Source organism: Meriones unguiculatus, chromosome 7, assembly GCF_030254825.1.
Source record: "Meriones unguiculatus strain TT.TT164.6M chromosome 7, Bangor_MerUng_6.1, whole genome shotgun sequence".
Lineage (NCBI taxonomy): Eukaryota > Metazoa > Chordata > Mammalia > Rodentia > Muridae > Meriones > Meriones unguiculatus.
In genome coordinates, this window is record NC_083355.1 from 109,088,595 (window position 1) to 109,111,461 (window position 22,867).

General features: G+C 50.2%; 1 protein-coding gene across 1 annotated transcript; it reads right to left on the reverse strand.

The window, feature by feature from the left end:
• Positions 1-9,237: 9,237 nt before the first annotated feature.
• On the reverse strand, positions 9,238-18,015 carry Serpina11 (serpin family A member 11). Its single transcript, XM_060388116.1, has 5 exons — positions 17,900-18,015; positions 13,807-14,452; positions 12,478-12,751; positions 11,266-11,413; positions 9,238-9,532 (listed from the first exon to the last, which is right to left on the reverse strand). The coding sequence occupies exons 2-5, from the start codon at positions 14,447-14,449 to the stop codon at positions 9,329-9,331; spliced, it is 1,269 nt and encodes a 422-aa protein (XP_060244099.1). The 5' UTR covers positions 14,450-14,452; positions 17,900-18,015; the 3' UTR covers positions 9,238-9,328.
• Between the last annotated feature and the right edge of the window lie 4,852 nt (positions 18,016-22,867).

Consider the following 22,867-nt stretch of genomic DNA (forward strand, 5'->3'; position numbering starts at 1 on the left):
TGCAACCCACAGCACCTGATACCAGTTCCTAAAGGGGAAAGATATTTGTTATCAGAGAAAAAAAAATGTTCAGGTAGGGAGCGAAGTTGTGGTGGAGCTGGGAGTGACTTGCCAGCATTGTCACCGTTTGGTCAAGACCCCGTGATTGGCGGAGGTTGGAGGCAAAGATGCTCCATCCTCTGCAAAAAGAGGAAAGGGCCTGGGGCTTCTTTGTCGGAATGTAGAGGACTAAGACAGAGCTTTTAGAAGTTTCCTTATGGCTGCAGTGTAGGAAGAAATAAAATAGGCTGAGAATAAGAATGGACGGGGAGGAGACCTTATCTTAGGCAAAGGAAACAGAAGAAATCATATGAAATAGTTACCTAGAAGATTAAAATAAAAAGGAACAGATGAGGGAAATGAGGAATGATGTCTGGGAACTGCCAAAGGTGTTCATGGGATTTCAGTAACTGTGAAGTTACAGCGGGACCAATCATTAGGGGCCTGTTGGTACCCATCTCCCATGGGTATGAGGTGGGCACGTACAGTACATGGAGAGGGCTTAATTGGTGTTTGGTTGTGCCTGTGTAATAAAAGGAGAAAGGTGCATGTCGGTTGAGTGGGTCTGATGATGGGTCCCGGTGTGGGGAAAGATGGAAGCATGGCCATGCAAGTGAATGTCTGCAGTAAAGTTCCGGGAACACTGGAGGGGGAGAGGGAGGGAGAGGGGAAAGGACTGGAAAGATCCACTCCAAGAAGATGGAAATTACAGGCTACCTGAGGAAGGAGGGGTGTGGTAAAGTGTGATGGCAGGCAGTAGAAAAGTCCCCAGGGACAGTAAGCTGCTAACGCAAGTTATGTGATGGGGGAAACTGAGAAACAGCTGAGCTAGATCGTCTGAATGTGAGTGGGAAACCAGTCCAGGCAGGCTGCTCAGGAAAATAATTTGTGAGGGAGTGAGCCAAGGTTCACGCTGGAAGGGAAAACATGCCAGGCAGAGGGGTGACCTCATTTATAAAGGCCCTGAGGCAGGGAAGAGCTCTCCCCATGACCTACAGGAAGATTTTGTAGCTAGAAAAAAAAACACATGGGGAAATGTTGGACAGAATAAAGTCAGAATAAAGTAAATCTCACTACTTCCATTAGAATCCTTTTGAGGAAGGGTCTAATGAGGGGTGCTCAGGTCACTGAGACCCCACTCATGGACAAGATCAAGGATCTTTTGCTAGATCTGAGGTGGTTCTGAATGAGCCTGGCCACTCTGCAGCATCTCTGGGTTTCTTCCTGGCAGTGGGACCCCCTCCTTTTGCATATATTTCCACCATCCTAACGCTGTTGGACGGACCTTGGACCTCCAGAACTATGAGCTGAACAAACCTCTCCCTCCTTTATTTTATTTTATTTTTTAAATAAAGTGACCTTGCCTTAGGCAGTCTGCTCTACTCTATACCCATAAAAAGTTTGATGAAGCTGGGAGATGGCTCGTGGTTAAGAGCACTGGCCGTTCTTCCAGAGGTCCCTGGTTCAAGTTCCAGAGCCCACATGGCTGTTCACAACCATCTGTAACTCCAGTTCCAAGGGATCCGACACCCTGCTCTGGCCTGTGTGAGCACATACATGTACTTCTCTGGTACATAAACATACGTGTAGGCAAAGTTCCCATGTATATTTTTTAAAAAGTACCCAGTAACAGCTCCCACACTGAAAGTAAGTCTTCTTACCTACCAGCCTAGACCCTCCCTCCCAGGCACCCTGAGAGGCTTCCCTGCAAGCTGATTCTGCAGCCTGTTAAGCTCACACATCCACATCACAGTAGCCTTCAGCAGGGCCGTCAGGTGCCTGCTCAGGGGTGCCCCTGTGGGTCCCTGCAACTGCACAACCAGGAGCCAGGGCCTTGCTGAGTTAGGACCAAGCTAGCTGGATTCCCACAAGCCAAAGGGAAGGCCTGGCAGAGGCCACGTACCCACCCCAGTCACCCTCCTTTGAACTCTGATCTCTCTGCAGAGGGCATCTGTCTCAGGCCCCCTCCCACTGTGTGGACCTCTGGCAGGCCACCTGCATTCTTGTCCCCTCACCTGAGGAGGCCTGCTTTCTGATCAGGATCTGATCATGCACTACTGAGACCGAAACTCTGCCCCCCAACCCCTCCTCGCTCCCTGCCCCACCCCCTCGAACACACACACCTGACTCCTGCTTTTGAGCTCTGAAATAATTTTGCTCTTGAGATTATTTCCCCCTCCAGACTCTAGCCTCCCTGGTTGATTCAAGCAAATAAACTGGCCAGCACTTAGAGGCTGCTATTTATTTGACTAAGCTGCCTTTTCATTAGTGAATGCTGGCCTTGCCTCTGGGCTTCTGGCCCTGCCCAGGCAGGAGTTGGAACTTCATTATTCAGCCCCATCAAAGCACCTGGCCAAAGACCAAAGCTCTGTTTCGCTGATGCCTTTGACCAAAACCCACAGCAAATGTAGTTGGGGGAAGGGGTTATTATTATTTTTTTCTTAAAGTGAAAAAAAAATTAAGTGTATATGTGCTTTGCCTGCATGTATGCCATGTGTACTATTCCTGTGTTCTTGATGCCAGAGAAGGCCAGAAAAGATCATCAGATTCCCTGGAACTGGAGTCACCCTGTGCTGGGAACCAAACCTGGGTCCTCTGCAAGAGCTAGGAAGATTGGGTTGTCAATACCCCAGGGTGGATAACATAGGACATAGGGTTCATGAGATCCCACCCCTCGCTGAGTGGGGGTGGGTCATTTTTCCTCAGGGATGTAGCCGTTGTTAGGTTGCTTACATTTCAGTAACTAGCCCCACACCCAAGCATGCCCATTCATAAAAGTGGCTCCGGCTAACACCAGTGGGGCATACCAGAAAAGGAATGAAAGTACAAAGGAATGTATTGGGTACAAAGGTTCCATAGGAAGTGGATAAAAGAGGGGAGAGAGTGAAGTGAATATGATCAAAATGCACGGTGCACATGTATGAAAGCGTCAAATATGAAGTGTGTAATTTAGAGATCTTGTCCGCTAACATGCCCTCATTGACATCTACAACCTGATGTCTTTTGGTAGTGAGACCCTCACAAGAGGGCGCGGGGAGGGGCCGCCACACACTTAAAGCCAGGACTGCTGTAGGCTGTTTTAGATAAGACAGGAGCAGTCCTTCCGAGGATGCTGTGGAAATAGAACTTGGCACTTCAGGGAAGATCTTCCGTCCATCTCAGACCTCTTCTTCCGCCCACGGAGAGATGCCTGGGCTAATGCAGTTCTGATGCTGCTATCAAATCCCCCCAGCGGCAGATTCTGTTTCCCAGGGACTAGAGCAGAGCGGATTTCTTTGAAAATCTGGCAGATTTTACCTTTTTTATCACGATAAACAAGTGTTTGACACAAAAGTGTGTTTTTAATGGGTCGCTGTAGAGTAAACCAATGCCCTGCTTAGATGGAGGTTGAATCTGGCTCTGGTGTTCATTGTGGACTATAAGCTAAGTGGCTTTCTGTCAGGTGTATTGTCTGTCTGTCTGTTTATGGAGAGCCCTGTCCTTCTGCAGAGTGTGGGTTAGGAGGGATGTCTTAATCAGCCTGTTCTGTGGTCTTGCACTGGGGATACCTCACTCTCAGTGCAGTGGGTATTGAGAGGTGATCGGGCCACGAAGCTGGAACCCTCAGACTGCAATTATGAGCCATGCAAGAGGACCAAGGTGGCTTCTTTGCCTCTTGCACAATGAGCTGGCACACAGAAGGTCCCCTCTGTGCAGAATCGGTCCTCTCAAGTCACCAGATCTGTCAAGCCTGATTTGGGTCTCAGAATTATGAGCGGTTCCCATTTTGTGGTTTAGGAAACAGCCAGTCACAGGCACTGGCTCCCAAATCCTGACAGGACAGACAGGCTGCCTTAATGGGTAGTTGGTGCGGTGGCTGAGCTGAGACACCGCATGTTCACTGCTCACAGTTCTGGGGCTGGGCAGTTTCAAGATAAAAGTGAGTGGGCGAGTGGGCCACCTCTCCCCCAGGTGCTGTTAAAATCTGTGAAAATCACTGTTAGTGCTAATGATGAGTTCTCTAGTTGCACAGCGTCAGCTCTCCTTTTGATGTCCATCTTCCTGTACGTAAGCAGATATGTTTGGAATGAGGCAACCTGATTTTCTAATTGGCAGCTGTTGAGCTGTTCCTTGTCACCCTGGCTGCCTTGAGCAAAGGACTGGCAATCTAGCAGCTAGCTGGGCAGCCCTTGCATATGTACTAACATTCCTGAACATTCTACATAGTCCGTGAGATAGCTGCTCAAAGACAGGGAGAAGCTGACTTCCCTGGCTTGTGAAGGGCTGGTTGAAAACAATTCTTATTGCTCTTTCTCCCTCTCCTTCTCCCTCCCTCCCCCACCTTGTAACCATTTCTTCCTTGGCCAGAGGGCTTACACCGTGCCCACTGGGATTGCTATGACTGGTAAAGGAGGTAAGTTCGCCGATGGTCCAAAAATCAGTTCCATAATGACAGTAACTGGCATTCAGAGGCAGGGCTTAATTGGTTCAGAACACAACTTCTCAATGCCTATGACTTCTAAGAGCCATGGCTGTGACTGGTCCAAACTGCTCATCCTGCCATGCAGGTTGCTTGGGCTCCCTCCTGAGTATTCTGAGTGACGCTCCGTTACTGCCTGCCCCCGATCCAGCACTGGGCCTAATAGTAGACTTCTGTGCAGTGAGCTCTTCTTCCTGCTTCCAGGAATGAAGCCTGAGCTGGCAGCACAGGGTAAGAATCTGCGGAGATGGCAGAGCACACTGGCCATGGTGGAGGCACCAGTTGCCTGGCAGCGGAAGGAGCAACAGGATGCAGAGATGACAAGAGTGGGAGGGACAAAGGCTGTAAAGGGCCAGGGAAGAGACCCAGCGGGCCCTAAGTTACCAGAAGAAATCCAGAGAGCTGCCAAGATTTCATGGGCAGATCTCGGCTCTGACACCCAAGAGTGAACACTGAATCATGGCTTCTACCTGGAGCCGAGGGCACTGGTCCCCAAGGCCAGTGCAAACTGTGCCACTAGAGGGCACCAGTGTATGCTGCCTGTGCTGTCTACTGCTGACACCAAAGGCTGGGAGGGACTAAAAGCTGCCAGACCAACACTTGAGCCTAGCCCTGTCTACCCAGGCTGTGGGTCTGTCAGGGCAGGGTCAAAGGACCCCAGCCAGATGATTGGTGACAGAGGTGCTTGCAGACATGGCACCAGATGGGCTCCACCCTGGCATCCTCACCACAGTGAGGGCAGAGGCACAGAGCAAATTCTTGTGTCTCTTGTATGGGCACCACGCTTATCCACCAGGCTTCATTCTCATGATGTCATCACTTCCCAAAGGCCATCTCCTAACGCCATCATGCTTTTTGGGTTTCCTGGTGGGGTGTAAATATTCACTCCACAACAGGGACCAAGGAACCACCTTCCCGATCTGTCAGATTTGAAGTTTCTTCATGAGCGCCTTGACTGTGAAGCCCGGGCCTCAGCATCCTGGTATGATCCTGTGCACCTGTTGCCAGCACACGCTCCAGCCCTCAGTCCTGTGCAGCTAGAGGCTCTCAGCAGGCCTCCCCTTCCAGGGCTGGGTGCAGCTAGATGGAGCCCGTTTTCCTCCATAGCTCATTCTCATCCAGCCTGCTTGGTCCCAGCAGTTTAAAACCTGCTGCTTTGTTGAGACTTGTGAGCTAGTCAGCCACGGGCAATTTCATTCTTTCTCTTTGCTCTGCCCAGCTTCCCTTGTGTCCATCAGTCTGGGATCTGTACGGGCTTGAACTTCACAGTGGTCACTTTAAGATCAGCCCCTCCTCTGGAACAATCAATACAATCTCCTCCGGGCCCTGCTCCTTCAGCTTATCAGTCTCCAAGCTTCCTTCCCCTTCCATTGACTTGTGCTTGCTCATGCCCATTCCCTCATGCAACTCCCACCGATAGTGATGTAGCATGACCAGGACAAGCTCATGTGCACAGCCTGCTGGAAATGTCCCTGTACAAGACAAAAACATGCAGGCCTCTGTCACCCACAGCTGTAATAGCATTATGACTCATCACACTTTAATGCATTTCTTCCCGATGTAGTTACCCCAAGCACCTGCCAGGGTGCTTGAGTGGCTGGAATTAGTGATGTGGGTGTCTTTCTGACCCAGAAGAAGCTCAAAGACACGGATGTGAAAAGCCACCAATCACAGCACACACACATCAAGTACACACCGCTGCAGTGAGCGCCATGGAAACACGCAGTCTTCTCAGAGTGCAGCAGGTGTGACGTAGGGTGCGTGGGCTCGGCAGAGATGTTCTTTTTAATAAGACGAAGTCTACACAGGCACCCTGAAACCCACAAGCTAACATGGAATGCAACAGTACCGCAAGGGAAAGAGTAAAAAACAATGGGTTTAAAGATCACAGGCTGTTTTTCTACAGTTCCTCTCTCTCTTCAGGCTGTGGGGCACCTCTGCAGAGTAGCCGCTGTGACTACGAGACACAGCTATCTTGTCTCCTTCTTGAAGTAGTTTTCATAGGTTCAAGGTCTGGAGAAGGCAGAGACACAGTGACCAGAAACGTGGTGAATGGTTCGATTAAATCCAACCAAAACAAGGGCTACTTACTAGCCAACCACAGTTCACCTCACAGCTGCATGCGAAACTGCCTGTGGTGTGTGGTGCGGGTTGGGTATCACAAAGAGAATCAGGGCCCATGATACCCAGTTAGAACGGCAGTCATTAAGCAACAAAAATGTTGCTGGGTATGCTGGGAAAGGGGGCCCTTGGACACTACTGGAGGAAATGTAAATTGGCCAGATGCTACGGAGGATCTTCAAAACACTGAAATAGGAAATGGAGGGAGGATCACAGAGAAAGGGTCGGGGGCGAATACAGTCAACGTAGTTGGTGTGCTTAAAAATAAATATAATATACGGAATTCAACACCATGCACAGTGAATATCTGTCGACAAAAGAAAAACGACTAGAAGAACTCACCACGATGCCAAGAAATAAAACAGAATTACGTGTCAGGTGCCACAGTACTGCACATGTGACTGCTGCTTTGGAGGAGGTCTTCCGGGAGTCTGCTTCGTCTTTGGTCCGTCTTCTCTGTCACGAGGGGACATGATACAGGGTCCTCTTCTGCCTCGTTTTCCTAGGACTGCAGATCCTACCCCGTCACAAGAGCCCCTCCTGCTCGCCTCCCTCACTGCAGCCTCTCATTCTAAAGCAGAGTCCAGATGTCATCCTCATCAGGGTCTGGGGGAGTTAGTCCCTGGGGAGATGCTGAAGGACATGTCGATGGTCAGGCGCTCGTGGGTCCTCTTGCCACCCCACCAGGGAAGGAACCCCAGTGCTCTGGAAGTCAGTTTCGGCCAGGCAGGAGCAGTGGGCACCGGCAAACCTGGAGCATAGCACATTGAAGCTGTACCACATACTGTGGGTGTTTGCCCTGCTCTTCTGATTTACCAGGTTCATGATCTTTCCGCATAAACAGCAGAGACGAGGCCTGAAGTGCCCAAACATCATCAAAGATCGACAGGAACTAACTCCTAAGCGCCATCACCCTCGACTGCCCACAGAGCACCCGGGAGACCCTCCGACCCAGGTTATGTGGTTCCGGAGTCTCTCCCTGTCCCTCAGTGGCCTTCCCTGGAGCTGCCTGCATGTTCATGTTGAAAACCGTCTCATCCAACTGTGGAAGCCGGGAAGGATAAAATAATTTACTGACGAGAGACCGCAGGTGTGTTCCTGATGTTCCCTGCCAAGGCTGCAAAGGGTTCTCGGCTTTCTCAGGCTGGGCGGTGGTGTCTGGGCGAGGCCCCCACTCCTGTGCAGGAGTTCTTTACTCCCTCCGACACTGGCTTCCTTTTCTGCACTGATGAGGGGCCCAGCCTGCCCTTCAGCCCCATGGAACTTTCATCCTGATACACTAAAGAGTCTTAACCAGATAGGCTCCTTTCTAGGCCTCCCCAAACCGTAAGACAACTCACTAATTTGAGTAGCGAACAAGAATGAATGTTTTGGTGTAAGTACGGCCCAAATATTTCACAGGGAATACTTACATAAAAAGGTTATTTGGTTTGCCTAGATTCCAGAATTACCGAGGCAATCTGTATTTGGCAACTCTGCCCTCTTACAAGGCCGCCTCTGTTCAACTAACACAGCTGCAGGGGCACCAGCTAAATGACTAGTTTCTGGAGTCAATGACACCCTATCACCGCCAGGGGGCGGTATGAGCCTTTGCGGATGGCCAAGGAGGTGTCGCATTCACTTCTTTCTCTCAATGCCTCTCTCTAGATGAAAGGTGTGCCGTAAAAGGTAGCTGGGAATTCCTCTTACCTGACTGAGTTTCAATTATTATGAGAAACACCTTTCCCCTCAAATGTGAAGTGAACCAGCAATGTTGCCCACTAATCTCACCGCAGATATACGAAGTCAAGGCACTTCCAGCCCACGCTACTCAGATATCATGTTAACACTCAGTCCCCCAAGCCTTTGATTGACTTTCCCTCTGGCTGCCCAGAGCTGGATTGAGGACATGACTCTAGGACCTTTGACTGAGGGTGCAGACCCGTAGATTAGAATGTCAGTGCCGAGCCTCTGGGCTTACCACCAATATCTGGAAAGTGGAGTCAGCCTATATGTCCGTCAGGACGGATGGGGTTGGTGCACATCTCAATGGAGTTCTACACAGCCGTAAAGAAAAATGAAATCGTGACATTTGCAGGAAAACTCGTGGAGCTGGAATTAATCGTTTTAAGAGAAGTGGCTAGACTAAAAGACAAAGCCATATGCTTCCCTCATATCCAGAGCCTAGATTTAAAATGACATATACGCATGAGCATGTATGTATGAATACATCCCCCACATTCATCCCGCTGACTGAGATTTTTGCCTTACATCCTTTTGGCCTTATCCAGCCTTGGGGCCACCCCTTGCCTCTGAGGCTCTTTTCCTGCCTCTTGAATTCAACCTCTTGCGCTGTTACGCCAATGATGAGATTGGTCACCTCTCACACCCTTTTTCTTCATGGTATGTGGTCTGAAGCCTCTGTCCCAGATCCAGCCTCCCCTCAAGGTGACACCACAGGAGGACACCACTTGGCTTGCTCATTCCCATGTGTCTTTGGTGCCTTTCCCTGTGTTCTTTACCCTAAGGCTACTCAGCAAATATCGGCAATGGAAGTGGCAGGTTTGAAAAGATCATGGAGTGAGTGACTAGAAGTTGACCCCTGAACATGGCCCTCCTGCAGGCATGGCCCATGGGACTTTGCACAACCGAATTCAGATTTATTAGAACTGCAGCACGGGGGTCCTGCTGTGCAGCCTGGGCTCGCCTCCCTGTAGCCTCCCACCGCAGTTACCCAGCAGCTGGGTTGACCACTTTTCCCAAGAAGAGAAGGCTCTGGGTGGTCACCTCCCAGAGAAGAAGCAGGAAGGGCCTGTTAAAATGGGCTTGTGGGGCTGATGTCACGTTCAGGGCTGGGGGCTGGGAAAGGAGGCCAGAGGCAGCTGCGGCCTCAGTTCCCTTCTCGTTCATGTCCACCACGGCCTTGTGTGACACCTAGGAGAGAAGACAGACAGAGTGAGCTCTCTTTCCATGGTTCTATGTGTCACCTCCCCACCTCAGTACTGGCCTTTCCTCCCCAGGCTGACTACCTCGACGTGAGGCAGCCCCAGCCCATCTGAGTTGCTAAGTGTCGCACAGACTCAAACCCAGCAGCCACCGCATGGAGCATTGCTTGGCATGTAGGTCTGAAGGGCACAGGCTTCTTTGAGCTTCAGCTACCCTCTCTAAACTCCCTCTGCCTTCTTATCTTAGGAGTAGCTTGTGACCAAAAGCGGGTTCTAAATGGGTGAAACTGGGCCCCATGCTGCCTTAAAGTCTCATTTTCACGCAATGTCCTAGCAAGATAGGGCTCCGTGACTTCAAAAGAAGTTGGGAAAATGGCCTAGATGAGTTCCCAGAAACAAGACAGAGCCCATTCCTTGCAAGGTCCTGACAAAGACTAAGAAAGCAATGAACATCTCCAACCTAAACAGAGGAGCCAAGCTAAGGGCTAGGAAAGGCCCTGGCCACCTTCCCTCCTGGGAAAGGCCCTCCTTCCCTTCCTGTTAGAGGGCTGCAAATTCTTGCCCATTTCACATGACTTGTGTGTCTCCCACCAGGAGAGAATGCACCCCCTCCCGTTGCTTGGACAGGAGACCTTCTTCGGTCTGTCTGTGAGCAGCCATTACACAGGCCTGTGGAGGACAGAGGGGTCAAGAGCCACTGCGTATTCCCCTTGTCTTCACCTCCTCTGAGAGTGTGATTTTTCCTTTAACTCCCATCCTGGAAGAAGTCATGAGGAACAGAGCTGTAGCCAGCGCTACACAGCAAGCTGCTTCTAGGACGTACTGTCAGTTAGAGATGGACCTTGTTGTCGGACACAGCCCCCGCAAGCAATGCAGCTGCCATCTTCATCGGACCGTTTGTTCATGCCCACAAGTGTCCATCACAGTTGGGCTTGTTGACTGCTGACATTCCCTCATAGAAGAAAGGGGTGGAGAGAGTCGTCTGGCCCCTCATCTGAGATTCCAGCGGCTCCTCTCAGCCATTTCTACACCATTCTGCTCTATTTGCTTGTGGGTCAGGGTCTCAGAAAGAGTACATGGCTGAGGGAGGTTGGTTGAAGAGCGGCTGTATCTACGTAGAGTGAAGATTTTTTCTAGTGCGAGCTGATTTGGAGACACTGCCAGCGAGCCCTCAACCATCCCCTATAATAAACTCAATGGCTCCCCGGGTGAAATTGTACTTTGATTTGTTGCAGGACCTAATGAAGAATGGGTAGATATCATTTGCATCTTCTCTTCAAAGGAATTCTCACAGTAAGCCTTTGTTGTGGTAATTTTCTGGAATGTAGGTAATGCCTGTTACTGTAGCAATGCTGACAGCATGACACTTTTCATGCTCTATTACTTTCTACAGCTACAACCAAGATAGATAGGGCTCCCAATGCCCGAAGAGGAATGATTGGAAATAAAGGAGTGCTACCCCTCCCCTGGCATAATCCTGGCTTTGTGGATGACCTTGGGTGAGCATCTGTTCTATTCAAAACCCTGCATTCCTGCTCTGACTGGTACATATCTAGGTTAGGGGACATGGAGATGGAGTTGTCTATGAACGGGACCTGTAAAAATTGTGTGTCAAAACGTCAGTTTGTAAAAAAAAAAAAAGGCGGGGACCTTGGTTTTCCAATGAGCTTCAAGTGGGAGGAGAAACACTCCCCCTCCTCACATCCACACTCCCTGTCTTACCCTGGAGACAGTTTTGTTGAGTTGCCCCATGATTCCTGATAGGTCAGCTTCCATGTCGGACAGCTTGCTGAGACCAATGAGGGGCAGGATCTCTTCCAGGTTGTAGGTTGCGGAAATTGAGAACCTTGGCAGGTGCAAATCCAACAGACTAGAGAAAGAGAGAGTCAGAGAGAAGGCCCTGTTCTGTTGGGTGTTGCCTGTGCCCTGGCCTCTGGCAGCCCGAGCCATGAGCGAGAGCAGGTTACCCCAAACAGTGGGATGATCAGGCTTCTTGTGACGCGTGATTTGCTGTGATAGAATATTCCACTACCTCCGCCCACCCAGATATCCCTCCACATAGACCTCACAGTGACTCATGGCTGGATCTGAGAAGTTTCCTGGCAGACGAGTCTGTCTCCGTCATCTTTACTTTGTTTGTGGAGAGCTTTCTAGGTGCCAGACACTAGCCACCGTTTCGCAAGGTTGCACCGATTGAACCCACATGAGGCCGGGTAGAGTAAATACAATTTGCACTTCCCACCTCCACATCTGACTAATCAGCAGGTGCTTCAGCCTCAGTTTCCCAACTGTATCTTAAACCCACGATTGACACTGCCCCAGCATAAGCTGTCATCCTCCTCCTCCTCCACCTGCCTGAGCTTTTCTGGAAAATGCATAGAGGTGCCCACCCCACAGGGCTGCTGCAAGCATCTGGAGCAGCAGTTCTCAACCTGTGGGTCGCAACCCCTTTGGTAAACCTCTGTCTCCAAAACCATTTACATTACGATTCAAAACAGTAGCAATATTACAGTTATGAAGTAGCAGCAAAAATAATTTTGTGGTTGGGGGGTCACCACAACATCAAATACTGTATTAAACTGTATTAAAGGGTCAAGGTGTTAGGAAGGTTGAGAATCACTGATCTAGAGAGAGGACTCAGGTGTTCCGAAGACTGACTCCCCCATCCTCACCATCAGATTGAAGAGTACTTATATTCTAGTACCAGTCTAAGTACCCCAAGTACTGGCTCCATATGTCTCCCTAACTCCCATGCAGTACGCATCATGTCCTTGCTTTAACGAGGAACTCTGAGCCCCAAAGACTTGGGGGAACTACCTCTGAAGTCAAGAGTGAGATAGTGAGGCAAACTCAGCAGATAGGCTCTTGGGGTTGGCGCTGATCAGGCCTGCCCCAATTCTTCAGCAAGGGCAGGCAGCACCTTGGGGCACCCACCTGGGCAGGAACCGCTGGCCCCACCTTCTCAGCGTCTCTGGTTGGAGGGAAGCCTCTACCTGCTGCATCTTCCCAGGGTCGGGGAGCACCAGCAGCAGCAGGGCGGTGCCACTGTACTTGATCTGGAGGACGGTGCAGGATGCCTCCTGGTCGTATAGGAACCTGTGCATTTCCTTCTGCCTCATCATGGGGATGTGGAGTGGTGCCCTCTGGTCCAGGAAGAAGCTCTCCTGCTTCCGGGTCTGGTAGCGATCAAAGGGATGCTTCCACTTGGCTGAGAGAACAGAATCCAAAGAACTGTGAGCACGTGGCAAGACAGCAACTCGGGGAGACGTCCACAAAGCCATACAGGGTGGTGATGTCCTCTGGAGTGTGTAAGGAATAGCAGGGTCCAAAACCAGGCGACTTGAGAGCAAGTCCCTGGGGTCAGTGAGAGAATTTATCTATAAAGCAGACACGGAGTGGCCCTGCCTTCCTTGTACAAGGTGCAGTTTCTATCTTTAAGAAAGATTTATTTCTATTTTATAATGTATGAGTGTTTGCCTGCCTGTAAGTCTATGAGCCATGAATGTGCAGTGCCCAAGGAAAACAGAAGAAGGCATCATACCCCTTGGAAATGGAGTTATAAACAGTTGTCAGGAATTGGATCCAGGTCCTCTGGATCCTGAGCCCCCAACACTATCTTTCAAGTCATTAGACTTGGCTGAGAAGAATGCATTCTTAGTAATGTAGTAGGCATGAATTGATTGAAGTGCCATGATTTCCAGAGCCACGAAGGGTGTGAGTGGGCAGCCTAATTCTGAGGGCACAGCTCAGCTTATGTGGGAATTGGAAGTCAATCCTCACTAACCAGATGCCTCAGCGGCAGCAAATGACTTCAGGCTGGGCTTGGTGACCCATACCTGCGATGTCAGCACTCAGGAAGCTGAGGCAAGAGGATCACCTGCCCATGAAGCCACCTCCTCAGCCATTCATTCATTCATTCACTCATTCATTCACTCACTCATTTGAGGCAGGATCTCTATATGTAACTCAGGCTGATATCAACTTGTAACATTCCTGCCTCAGCCTCCAAAAAGCCGGGGGTTCAGGAATGTGCTCCCATGCTGAACTAGACACTCACTTTCCGGGAAGTTGTCCCTTACACCCAGACAAGGATTTCTCTTCAGCATTCTGTGGCCCACACCTACACCATCGCTCTGAACTATGCTTTCTCCTTCCTTACTTCAGCCCACAGGAGACACATGGGCTACACAAAGATAGGAGAACTGTCTTATCCACGAACAGTTACTTACAGAGAGGGCCCTCTTTCTGCCCAAGAAGTCTCACCTTTGAAGAAGATGTAGTTTGAGAGGACCATAAGGGTGTCATGGCCAAACTCCGGGAGACAACCTGCCACCCGTCCGTAGGTCTGCTTCCTCACCAGGTCATTGATCTGCTGCCCGGTGGCAGCTGCATCTGTGAAGTTGGATGAAAAAGCCAGCGCTCCATACAGGTCTTTGGCGCTGTCCAGAAAATGCTGCTGGGGCTTCAGTTGTCCGTCTAAGAACAGAAAATGTCCCAGTTTCAGTTCCAGTTTGGGGCTGGGCAGGTCAAGTGTGCGCAGGAGGCTCTGGAAGCCCTGGTGGATGTCAGCTGCTGAGGTCTCTGTGAGGTTGAAGCCCAGGCTCTCCAAAATTTGAGTCTGGGTGTCAGCATGTGCCCCAAGAGAGAGCAGAGCCACGGTGCTGGAGAGGCTCACGGGGGAAAAGAGGATGTTTCCTGGCACGTCCTCTGCTAGCTGCTTGTACAGACGCAAAGCAAAATTAGTAATGGTGGGTGAGACCTTGTGATAGGCAGGCGCTGGCTCCAGGAGCTGGTCGCTGGGTGGCTGAGGCGCCCCCAGACTCTTATCTCCATGGGCAGAAAATGGCTGACACTGAGCAGGAAGCAGGACCTCAGCTACCAGCAGCCACAGCCACACCGGCCCCATCGTCTGAAAAAAAGAAGACGGGGAACACATTAGTCTTCTCTGTAGATGACACCATCACCCCCAGAGCTTACAATAAAGCCACCACCCATACCTAATCCCTCACTGTGAAGAACAAGGGAAAGGAGGGCAACTGAGGTTCCAGCTGGAAAAACATCCTGTAGTCCAGTCTTCCTCCTGCCTGCTTGCCTTTCTCTTTCCCTCCTTCCTTCCATCTCTCCTTCTTTCTCTTTTTCTTCCCTTCTTCCTCTTCCCTCCCTTTTCTCTCTCTCCTTCTCTTCATCCATTCCTTCCTCCCTTTATTTTCCTCCTTCCTTCCTCCCTGTATCTCGCTTTAATTCTCTTCCTCCTTTTTTCCTTTTCTTCCGCTCTTCCTTTTTCTTCTATCCCTCCTTTATTCTCTCCCCTTTTTCTCCCTTTTATTCTCTTCTCTTTCCATCTTTCATTCATATTTCTTCCCTTCCCTCTTTTCCTTCTTTCTTCTCACCCTCCTCTTCTTCCATTTTATTTTTATTTTTCTGCATTCTTCTGGGCCTAGTTGTGTTTTTTCAATCATATAATCTCCATGGCTCCACGGCTCTACAACTCCAAAGTTGTGCCAGGCACTGAGTGTCTTGCGGACTAAAGAACTTACCACAGTCCAAAGATTCAGGGCAGTGGTTCTCAACCTTCCTAATGCTGCGACCCTTTAATACCGTTCCTCATATAGTAGTGACCCTCAACCATAAAATTATTCCATTGCTACTTCATAACTGTAATTTTGCTACTGTTATGAATTGTAATGTAAATATCTGATATACAAGATGTCTGATATGTGACCCCCAACCTGAAAACCACTGGTTTAGGGCTTAGTTGAGGCAACATTCAGTGTCTGGCTAGGCAGATGCTTGCATAACTACAAGCCAAGAGACACGCTATTGAGCAAATGTTCTGTATGAACACCAGTGATACTGGGCCCCTTGAATGTGGGTATGGGATAGTGCAGTCAGTTGCAAGGAAGAAGGTGATGCGCAATGCCTCCTTTAGGTCCCAAGGGGAGAGGCCCTTTACTCTTGAGGCCTTACATTAGCTTGGATCAACCATCAAGCCCACAGAGATGAGGGCAGCCTCTAAAGGAGAATGAAGTGACGGGATGATGGTGCTGGGAAGGAGAGGTGAAAGAGAGACGGGATCTAGCTCTACACCTCCGCACTGCCACTGCCTGGAATCCGGCTACCCTGTGTGCAGTGACACAAAAACCATGTGCATGGATGCAGGGGCCTCACCTACATTGTGTGCAGTGACAGAAAGGCAGGTGTGCATGGGTGCAAGGGTACTGTCTATCCTGTATGCAGGGACGGAAACACCTGTGTACATGGAAACTTGTAGCAGTTGGGCCTGCCACAAATTCACATGCCTAGCTCCCAACCCTAAGGTCTCATAACTCCGCTTTGCCTGGAGACCTTACAGATAAATTAAATAAGATGCAGCCATTAGAGTGGGTCCCTAACCTTGTATGACTTGTGTCCCTAAAAGAAGGACCCGAGGAAGATCCAGGTAGAGATGAGACACTGCTGCAGACCACAAAATGCTGAAGGCCACAGTAACCAGGGGTCAGAGAGGGGCCTGGAGCGGGTTCTCCTGCACAGCCTTGGAAGGGCACAACCACCACCTTGAATATCTATCTATCTGTCTGTCTGCCTGTCTATCTATCTGTTTAAACCCCTCCTCCTGTGTGCAGAGGCAGCCTCTGCAGGCAAATGTTAAAGGTCTTATGCTCTAGTTTAAGTTATGAGGTGTGCCAAAATAGCCTTTGGTCACCTTGACAGGGTTTAAAGAAAGGCAGGAGCAGGAAGAACCTCAGCTTGAGTGCAGGAGAGGAGCCTGTAGTGTGGACAAAACAGGGTTCACCCCACTTTGCATCTATTCCTTCCTTTCCCTTCTGAGTGTATCCTCCCTCCTCGCAGCCCTTCAGAGGACATGCTGTCCCACTCCTGCAGCCTGGATTCTTCTGGACCCTAATCTCTTCCTGCATCCCTCCAAACCAGCCCTTCCCATTTTAGTTACACAGCGGCTACAGGCTGATCCCTGTTTCTGGTGCTTGTCCTGAAAGCATCCACACTGGGAATTCATACCTTCTGTACATTTTACCTATGTGGTGGCCGTTGGCTCAGGGTCAACTGCTGGAGCAGTGTGAGGAAGAGAGCCTAGGAGTGCAGATGGAATACTGCCCTTGGTGCCCAGAATGACCACCAAATTACAAGAGCCACCTGCTCTCAGAAGGTGAGTGCTATGTGAAGACATATTTGCTGGTTAAAAGTGTGGCACAAAGTCTGCTAAAGTCACAGCCTCCCTCCAGGAACCAGAAGATGTAGAACAATTGAGTAATTGGTCTGCCTTGGTAAAGTAAGGGCAGAAAATGTGAGGGAGTATTTGTGGCCATTGAACCCAGCACCTTTCCCTACCCAACTGCACCAGGTGACTGGCAGAAGGGTGTGTTTCCCAAGGGGGCCTGGGCTTGAACTAGGCCTCTGTGGTGCTCACAGTGTGGTACTGTGTCTGCAGTTCAGGGCCTCCTTTAGCAAAAATTCAAACAGCAATGCCATCCACTCTCATGATTTGTCACACCTGACACACAAAGCACCATCGCATGGGAAAGACTCTACGGGAGACTTTCTTCCTTTTCTGCAGAGGCTGGGTGCACTGGATATCCAACATACTAAGTCCATCCCCGGGAAGATTCTCAGAGGAACTTCAGAACCCCATTCCTGAATTATAACGTTCTAGTTTCAAAGTGTTTGTTGAAGTGCTGGGTACATCGGGCACATTGCATCATTGGTCTGCAGACAGAGGTGTTTACAAATGTGTGGGGAGGTTGTGTGTGGGGGGTGGCATCCCATGTCAAATCAATGACTGTCCGTGGTCCGGCTGCTTCCCACATGGGACTCACCTGCTAGGAGCTGCTGAAATGTGAAATTCATGATCCTCTTCAAATGCCGTGACAATCTGCCCTTTTGTTTAAATTAATGCTCCTGAGGCCCTCAATCACAGAGGCTCTTAAGCCAGTTGTGTATATAGGGAAACTGAGGCTTAGAGTTGGCCAGGCTCAGTTCCAGCCCTGGGCTTCCCTGTGCATGGGCCTGTTGCCTTAACTGAGTTCCTAGGGAAGTTGCCATTTTGCTTTGAGCTCTTTTCTTGTTGGCTTGCCAGGGATACTGGGAGTTCGTAATGTCAAGATTCCTGGTGGCTGAATTTTCCAGAGAAGCTGAAGGGAAACCTGAAGCTCTAGCTTCAACATTTAAAGGCAGTACTCAGCAGGATCATTCAGGGACTCCTCGAGCCTGTTTCCACCTCTAAAGCCAAAGGTAGGCAGACAGGCAGACAGGCAGGCAGACAGACAGGCAGACAGGCAGATAGGCAGAACAGACAGACCGAGGCAAGTGTGCCTTCATTTGGGGTACAGTGCATACTCACCGAGAAGAGCCCAGGTGGGCACCGCTCCACAGCCCCACACGGCCTCCTGTTCACAGGACAGTAACCTTTGAAGACCACAGCAGCCTGGTCGATATTTGTCAGGTCGATTCCTGGAACTGGGAAGGCAAAAGGGACAAAGGGGAAAGGATCGGTTTTTTTTTCAATGTGTGTGTGTGTCCTGGCTGCTGGTCCCACCAGCAAGAAAGTGACTTGTGCTCCAGAGCCCCGTTCCGTCTGAGGGTGTTGTGAGGCTGATGGTGATGGGGGTGGGTGTGGGTGTCAGGGAGTGTGGGAGATGCTGACATGCATGCTGAGGCTTTGTTGCTAGAACGTGAGAGAAGTGTGGGCATCCCTGCTTCACAGTTGGAATCCTGAGGACAAATGGCTCTCTCTCAAGTTACTCCAAGCCTTTGCCACCACGCCAAAGCATCCCATTGCTTTATGGACACTTTAAAATAATAAAAGTAGTGTAATCTGTGTAGAGTATGGAAGGTGCTGGAGAGAAGGTCAATAAGGTGTTGATGGGTATAGGGAGTGGTGGCTGAAGCTGTGCCTCGGAGGTTGAGATCACGTACTGCTCTGGCAAAGGACCAGAGTTTGGTTCCCAGCACCCACGTTGAGTGGCCCACAACTGCCTGTAACTCCAGATCCAGGAGATCTGACATCCTTCTCTGGACTCTCAGAGGACCTGTACTCATGTGAGTACACACACACACACACACACACACACACACACACACACACATACATCTTTAAAAAAGAAAGACCTGTAATATAGGATGCTGGGTTTTTGCTTAAGAGAAGATCTGTCCCTAATGGAGCAGAGGTGATCTTTATGTTCTTGTTTTCATTTATTTATTTATTTATTTAATTATTTAATTGTGTGTGTGTGTGTAGGGGTGCTGTGTGCTTGTGCAGACCAGAGGTCAGTCCCAGAGAGTATCATTCCTCAGAAGCCATCCACCTTGTTTTATTAGTCGGGGTCTCACACTGGGCCCTGGGGTTCATTGTTTGGAATATGCCAGCTTCCCAGGGAGCCCCAGACATCCACCTGCCTCTGCCTCCCCAGGGAGATTACAAGCACACGGCACCGTCACCACATCTAGGGTTTTTTGTTTGTTTGTTTGTTTGTTTGTTTGTTTGTTTTTGTGGATGCATGGAATCTAACCCATGTCCTTGCGCTTCAGCTTTACCAACTCAGCAGCATCCTAAACCTCCTTTGTAGGATTTCATAGTCCCCAATTTTCTTCCAGAGGGTGTATCTAGATCTCAACAAAACAAATACAATTTTAACATTAAAAAGTACAATTCTTTAATTCTACAAGTAAATCTTGCTAGCAAGGGGTCATTTTTAAAGTATAAAGTATTCCAGGAGGTGACCCCTGATACTCCAGAAAGAGCCTGTGGTTTTCATACACCCTTTCTGAGCCACCTGAGGCAGTCTCCCTGAAGCAGCCCTTGGAGACAGCTGGCACTTGTCTGCTCCTCTCCTCATCATGAATATCATGAATATTCTCCCAGCTTCCTATTTTGAGAGAGAGAGAGAGAGAGAGAGAGAGAGAGAGAGAGCTGGAGCCACTCTCTAATTCCTGCCACGCAGAACCTGCAAACAGCTCAGTGGGTGAAGGTGCTTGCACCAAACCTGACCACCTGAATTTGAGCAGGAAACTGAGGATGGAAATCTGCACTCTTGTCTCTTTCCCACTGTGTCTGCATGCAGGGTCCTGTGGGGAGCAGAAGATTCAGTATGAGAGACACAGGGTCAGGCCTGAGCTGTGGGGAGGAGAGGCTTCTTGGCCTTGTTTCTTCACCTGGGACCAGGCTCTAGCATCCCTTCACAGGAGCTCTTTATAAGGACCCTGGGACTGTCCTCATCAAGCAAGCCCTGAACTTTAGCCCCTACCCCACCTCCATGGGACCACTCGAAAGTGTAGTTTTCTTTCAGAGACTCAGCTTCCTGTTCTTTGTTTGAAGGTTGCTGTCAGAGTGGGCAGAGACGACCCATGCGTGCAGGAGGTGCCCAACACATAAGACCTTCTGGTAGCTTCATGTTCTGAGTGTCCTGGCAGCCAGTATCATAGAAGAATTGGCTGTGCCCGATTCTTTTCTCCACTCCCCTCCTTTCATCTACCACTTCCTAAAACCAAGCACTTGGCTGCTATGAGTCCTGCTTTCTTGCCTGGTTCTCTGGACCGCTCTCTTGAGGGGCCTACACAGGCACCTCACATTGGCTGGAGCAGCATGACTCTGGCTTTTCTCCCCTGCCCCCCCCCTTTTAAAATATTATCTCAGTTTATTTACTTTACATCCAGAGGGTGCCCCCTTCCTCCTTTCCTCCCAGGTCCCCTCTTCTCTTCCTTTTCTTTTCCCCTCTCCCTTTCCTCCAGAAACGGGGAGCTCCCTCCCAGCATATTAGACTTCTACAGCACAGTAAGTCACATCAGGACTGAGCATATCCTCATCCCCTGAGGCCAGGCAAAGCAGCTCTGTCAGGGGGAAGTGGTCCGAAAGTAGGCAATAGAGTCCATGTTAGAAACAGCACCCCTGTCCACTCACCAAGGACCCCACATGAAGCCAAGCTGCCCATCAGCCACATATGTGCAGGGGGCCTTTGTTCAGCCCATGCATGTTCCTTAGTTGATGTCTCAGTCTCTATAAGCCCCCAAGGGACTGGGTTGAGGGGGAACATCTCTTTGTCAGGCTGTAGGTCTGTGACAGGGTAGGCTCCTTGGAGGTTATAGGTATGACTCTAGCTGAGACTCCTAACAGGGGGTGACATGAAGACTGAAATGACCACCTCCTAGCCAGGCAGGACTAGTGGAAGGAGGGGAACAACAAGCCACCTTTGATCCAAAAATTACCCTGCCTACAAAGAGTACAGGGATAAAGAGTGAGGGAATGTCCAACCAACAATTGGCCCAATCTGAGACCCACCCCACGGTAGAGTCAGCCCCTGACACTGTTAATAGTGCTCTGCTGTGCTTGCAGACAGGACCTAACTTCACTGTCATCTGGGAGGCTCCAACCAGCAGCGGATGGAGACAGATGTTGGGACTTGCAGCCAAGCATGGGGCTGAGCTCCAGGGGTCCTATGGGACCATCTTTGGGGGAAAGGTGGAAGGACCTGGAGGGAACAGGAACCTCACAAGAAGACCAACAGAGACAATGAGCCCTGGCTTTTCATCCATGATCAAACATCCCTGCCTGTGACTCGGCCTGCCCTGGATCTGGACTCTGGAGCACTGGAGCACTGTTCTGGCTGCACTAACCCTCATGTCCTGATACGGCCTGCCACTTCCTTGCCTCCTTATGCCAAGCCAGACAGTGCCTACCTGCCTGTTCTTCATCCCGGAATTTGCGGTCACCAGCCAGCCCTTTCTCCCAGATGCTCATGGGGCTGTTACCGCCAACCTCATACCTCACCTCCCACCCCTGAAACTCTGCTCTTGCACCATCCTGGACAATCGCTGATAAGCAAAGGAACCCTGCTTTCTTTTGTGCACGCCCTGTCTCCTGCCTAGAATGCTGTCCCCACCCTCTGCTTCTCAGACAGACACCGGCCCCTACTCATTCCTCATTCTTCAGATTCAGCCCAGATCCTTCCTTCAGAAAGCCAGCCTAACGGCCACCTCCTCCCCACCTGCCCAGGCTGTATTAGTTCTTCTCCTGGGCATGCTTGTAGAGCAATGTGCCACAATGTGTCTCTTCCTGCTGGCTTGTAAAATGTGTCATTGCCCTCCGGTCTGTGAGATCTTTGTGGAAACAGCCAGCATATATCTGGTTCTTGGGTCTGTTGTGTTGGCACAGGGCGGGCACATGTGTGTCTTGCAAATATATGTGTGTTTGCTGCACAGAAACTCACTTTCTCGCACTGAGACTGATTGGCAACTAACAGATTCTGGAAGAGGGGTGGCATGTTATCCAGCTGTGGTTATGCAGCTGTGGACCCGTTCTTGTGTGAGTTTGTTCCAAACAGCATCACACCTTTTTAGCTAATAGTTAAACTCTGTGGGATATGAAACCAAACAGAAACTAGTAAATATGGAGCAGTACTTGTAAGGAAGAAAGAAGGCTGGCTGGGGTGGGAAGAAAATGAGAGAGGGTAAGAGAGTAACCAGAATGCATTATATACATGTATGAAATTGTGTAAGCACAAACTTTATTAATACTAAAAGAGACTCGCATTCTCTTCCAGGCTTATACCTCTGCCGGTACGGCATGGCCACCTGTGACAGAGGAGGAAGATGGAGGATGCAGGTGCCCTGTGGGGAGGTGGGTGGTAAGCAGGAGCCAGGATGGCATTCTGCATAAATATCCGACTTTCTCCACAGCTTTCAGTGCATCAGAAGCGTCCTTGCTTCCCGTCTTCTGGATATCAGCTGAGACAAGAGCAACAGTGCACGTGGGCAGGGCTCGCTGAGCACCGGCAAGCGGGGATGTCTTCCTCAGCACTCAACATGTTTGCTCATTTGACAAGCTAATGACATGGAGGCCATGAGTTCTTAAGGGGAGGGGGAGGTGAAGCCCATCGGGATGAAACAGAGTCCCAAAGGGGTGTACCGTCAGGGGGTGGGGCAGGGCTGCCTTTCCGTCTGCCTGAGCGAGCCTCAGCTGAGAACTGAAGCCCCTCTGTAGTCTCCAGTCCTGAGCCCGGTCCCTTCGGCCTCTTGCCTGCATTCTTAGGAACTGTCTTGCATGTGAGGTCTCCAATGTCAGGCACCAGAGGCAGCTCTTACCTGTGTCTGTGCCCTGTGGGGCAGGGACACAGTTGAAACTCTGCGCTTGGTGATCTTCACAATATTAGCACCCACATGTGTGCTTTCGGCCCACGGGAACAGACTCAGCCTCTTATCTGAGCCAGCACGTGTTAACCCTTTCCTCCTCCTCCTCCTACCTCACTGTAGACTCCACAACATGGGAGTGATTCCTGAGCACACCCTGGCCTCGGGGCTGCTTCTGCCCATAGGT